Below are 3,717 nucleotides of genomic sequence, written 5' to 3'. Positions count from 1 at the left end.
AACCACTGCTTTTATAGTTAGAGTTAATTATAGAATTCTGCTAACGTTATGTTTAATATTGATTTCACACCAACTTGATGAGTCAACAGTGTCAGTTTTCATCAGCCCTGCTCAGACTTAAGTTGATGCTAATGACACTGGGTGTGTAATCTTATTAAACTAATGTCTAAGACTGGGGGGGGGGCAGAGAGGACGGGGAGGGGGGGGGTCTTAAAGCCCAGACTGTGGTATACAGGATTATCATGAGATTACATTTAATTTGACGTCTAGGAAAAGATTCAGGAGAGATAAAAAAAAAACACACACTTAGTAGTTGCATTACTGCCCCCTACTGGCTCCATTTCCAATTGGGAACAATTCACATTTTCACTACTTTCCAACAGAGCTACGACCTGAACAGTTCCAACGTCGGTCACAGGATCAGACAAGCGTTCACACTCACACTCACGCTCACGTTCACACTAATGGTCAATCAGACAAAGTGAATAATTAACCTAACGTGTGGAACCTAGTGATGCACATGCTGTAAAACAGGAGCATTACCCACTTCTCCACTGTGTGGCCAAACGGTCAGAATTGACGAGCAGTGACCAACAGAAATGGCCAGAAGGGAATATTTTTACAGACGTTTCTGGCCTAAAGTAAATCCTAGAACTTTCAAATACAATTCTTCTCTTCCCACTGTGTCAATAAAACACTCCTTCAGCAGCGTGTGGGCGGGAGGCGGAGTCACACCTGACATGGTGTAATAACAAGTCAGGAAATAAAATAAATAGTGAAATAATCTACTGCCTCGTGTTTAATGTGTTTTATTTTGGTAAAATTCCAAAAAAAAATCCAGGTGAAGTGGAGTCAGAAAATATAAATATCCATGGTGGTAAAATAATGAGTCTAAATGCCACACAGTGGAAGGGCGGGTACTGTCCTGCCTTACAGTAAGATGGTCACTGTTCCAAGTCCTGACACTTTTTCATCAGTTTTGATGTGTGTTTCGGTGAGTGCTGCCCTCACCCTATGACTGCTGGGACTACGGTGAGCCGTGCACTGCGACACTGAAAAAGGATGAAGAGGCAGAATGGAAAGAAATCAATGGATGAAGCGTCCACCACTGACAGGAAATGTCCTTTTTTCTTCTTCTTCTATTTTCTTCCAATTTTTTAATAACACTTTTATTTAGCTGTTTGAATCGACTTCACTTCACAAACTCAATTACACCTGAGATAAGTTCACAGGTTTACTTTTCATCTTTGTGCCTTCAAGTGGAAAATGTCAGGAAAAAAAAAGCAAAAAATTGTGTTTGAAGCTACAACAGGACTTTAAAAATAATTCTCTGGGGGAAAAAACAGTCCAAGAAATTTACCAAGACGTGCTGTGGACCACGTGAAGTACCAGGAATCAATCAATCAATTAAGTCAACAATAAATGAATAGAAAAATACAACTAGATTAGATTAGTTTAATTCATAAATAAATAAATATTATTGTGTAAAACGTTAATAACGAGCATAATGACTGGTACGACACACACACGCGCACACACACGCACAGCCATCTTACTACATTATCTATCTCCAACGCACACCCTCCATCTCTCCCTGTTTCACGCACACGCACACGTACACGCACGGAGACACAGACAAAAACACGGGTCCCACTCGGACCTACCTTGACTGTCGGTCTCGGGGATGACAATAGTGACGGCACCGATCTTCACGTCACGCCGGTAGGTGGTAGGTGGGTACGGGTCGCGTTAAAATCCAAGCCTCGGTTTCGCCTTTGTACCGACCAGCGGGGTCGTGGTGTGTGAGGCGGCCAGCGGTTCTTACCTGTCCCTCATTCATGAACGGAGCCGGGCGCGTTCACCTCCACAAAAGGACACTCGTATTTTTCCACCATTGTTGTGATTATAATTCCTATTCTTCCCCTCGCCATTATTGTCCTTCCCCCGGTGAGTACGAGCTGACGTCTGAGGAGCAGTGGCGGCACGAGTCTCCTCCTGTCGACAGGAGGTGATGAATTATTCATGAGAGGGGCGGGGCCTCGGAGCTCAGTGCCCTGTGTGTGTGTGTGTGTGCAGACAACCAACAATATATTTTATACGACCAATTGTTCACTACAATGACGCCGATGACACCTAGTGGTCAGAGTGAAACATGCAGGACAAGATAGCTCTGCGTTCTTAAAGGTACAGAATGATACATAAATACAAAGAGGTCTTTAATATTCGGTTCCCGACCGTTTCCGCTAAGGTACTTCTGCCTTTGTCTCCAACAGATTTGACAAGTTTCACCGTTTCCGCTAAGGTACTTCTGTTTTTGTCTCCAACAGATTTGACAAGTTTCACCCTCACACTTTGATGTGTTACATTTTATTTATAATATCAGAACCAAAAGAGAGCAAACATGAACCAAAAACCTTTTTGTTAGTTATCCAATAAGTGTTTACAAGCGGCGAGGTGTTATCAGTGCTAGCTTAGCCTAGCCTAGCCCTAGTAAAATTTAGTATTGAACATAATAAATGTTAAAAGAAAATGTTTGCAAACTGCAACTCTAATGTGATTGATATGTTAGTTTCTGTTGTTGTTTTTCTTTTATGTTTTATGTTGGTAAATTCAAATTTGAAAATGTGACTCAAATTTTTATTTTAACAGCAGAGCTAATTTTAGCCGGGCTAATTTTAGCCAAAACAGTAAACAGCGACACGGTCAGCTATAAAGCAACCAGGTGGAAGCTTAAAAAAATAAAAACACAACTATATGTCAGTATTATACATATAAGTCATCATACTGAGCAAAGCTTGAATAAAGGCCACATTAGTGAACAAAAAAAAAACATTAAAGTTAAAGGAACTCAGCGTGGGTTAATAGTTTTCATAGATACAGTCTTTGTCTGTATACATGTTCTTAGAGACGTTGCGTGAGGGCTTGCTGACGTTCTCATAGTCATCTTCTGTGTCACTGCTGACCTTCCCCACAGGTCTGCTACACACCTGTCTCTTCTCTGTGTCCAGAACATAGACGTGAGAGCTCAGTGCACACCCATGGTCTTCTCTGTTGGACACTCCCTGACAGGCCTCACCCTCCTCCACCTCCTCATCACAACAGTCAATACTCTTTGCTTCTGTGCTACAAGCTTCACCCACTCTTCCCTCATTCTGCTTCATCAGTTTTGGGTCCATGTTTATGTAGTGTGGCTCCTCCGCTTCAGACTTTCCACGCTGATATGTGGCAGCGACTGGAACACCTGTAAGAAAAGATAACACTAGAATCATGCGAAAGCGACCGCAGCTCTGCACCAAGAGGCAGCTCACGGCTAAAATGAACCTTAAAGCTTGGATGAACTGCAGAGTCTCCAACATTCTGCATACAGTCCCCTGATCGTTAAAATAGATTAATTAAATGATCTGCAATGCTGCCATCTATTGACTTTCACTTTCATATACAGCCGTCTAGTGATTTTTATTAAAATGTATTCTCATATTTCAGAGAGTTGGTGTTGTGTGTGAATGATCATCGGGGCCTACGTCGGCTTGGCTGAGTCCATCGATGTCTTCTTCTATGCAACAGACAGGTAATCCACAAGACCAGCAGGAGGAGCACCACGTTCACCAACACCACTATAAAAACCATTGTCCACCAAGGCGCTGGAGGAGACAGCAACAGTTACAAGAAAACTCAGAACAAGACCAGGTGAAGGCGGCCGCCAGTGCGGCAAGGTGA

The 3,717-nt window shown here is 42.6% G+C and overlaps 1 protein-coding gene across 1 annotated transcript in view; it reads right to left on the bottom strand.

Annotated features, from left to right (window-relative positions):
• Window positions 1-2,304: 2,304 nt before the first annotated feature.
• The window catches only part of LOC103393621 (scavenger receptor cysteine-rich type 1 protein M130-like), a gene marked incomplete at its 5' end in the record, with an annotated part of 4,676 nt that continues 3,263 nt past the window's right edge, over window positions 2,305-3,717 (bottom strand). Inside the window, 2 exons of the mRNA XM_008330636.3 lie at window positions 2,305-3,241; window positions 3,522-3,641. Coding sequence (XP_008328858.1) covers window positions 2,859-3,241; window positions 3,522-3,641 — 503 coding nt within the window. The remainder of the gene's footprint in view (window positions 3,242-3,521; window positions 3,642-3,717) is intronic.

The sequence above is a fragment of the Cynoglossus semilaevis genome, chromosome 17, assembly GCF_000523025.1.
Source record: "Cynoglossus semilaevis isolate Cse_v1.0 chromosome 17, Cse_v1.0, whole genome shotgun sequence".
NCBI classification, from domain to species: domain Eukaryota; kingdom Metazoa; phylum Chordata; class Actinopteri; order Pleuronectiformes; family Cynoglossidae; genus Cynoglossus; species Cynoglossus semilaevis.
This window is presented reverse-complemented; position numbering and strand designations above follow the sequence as displayed.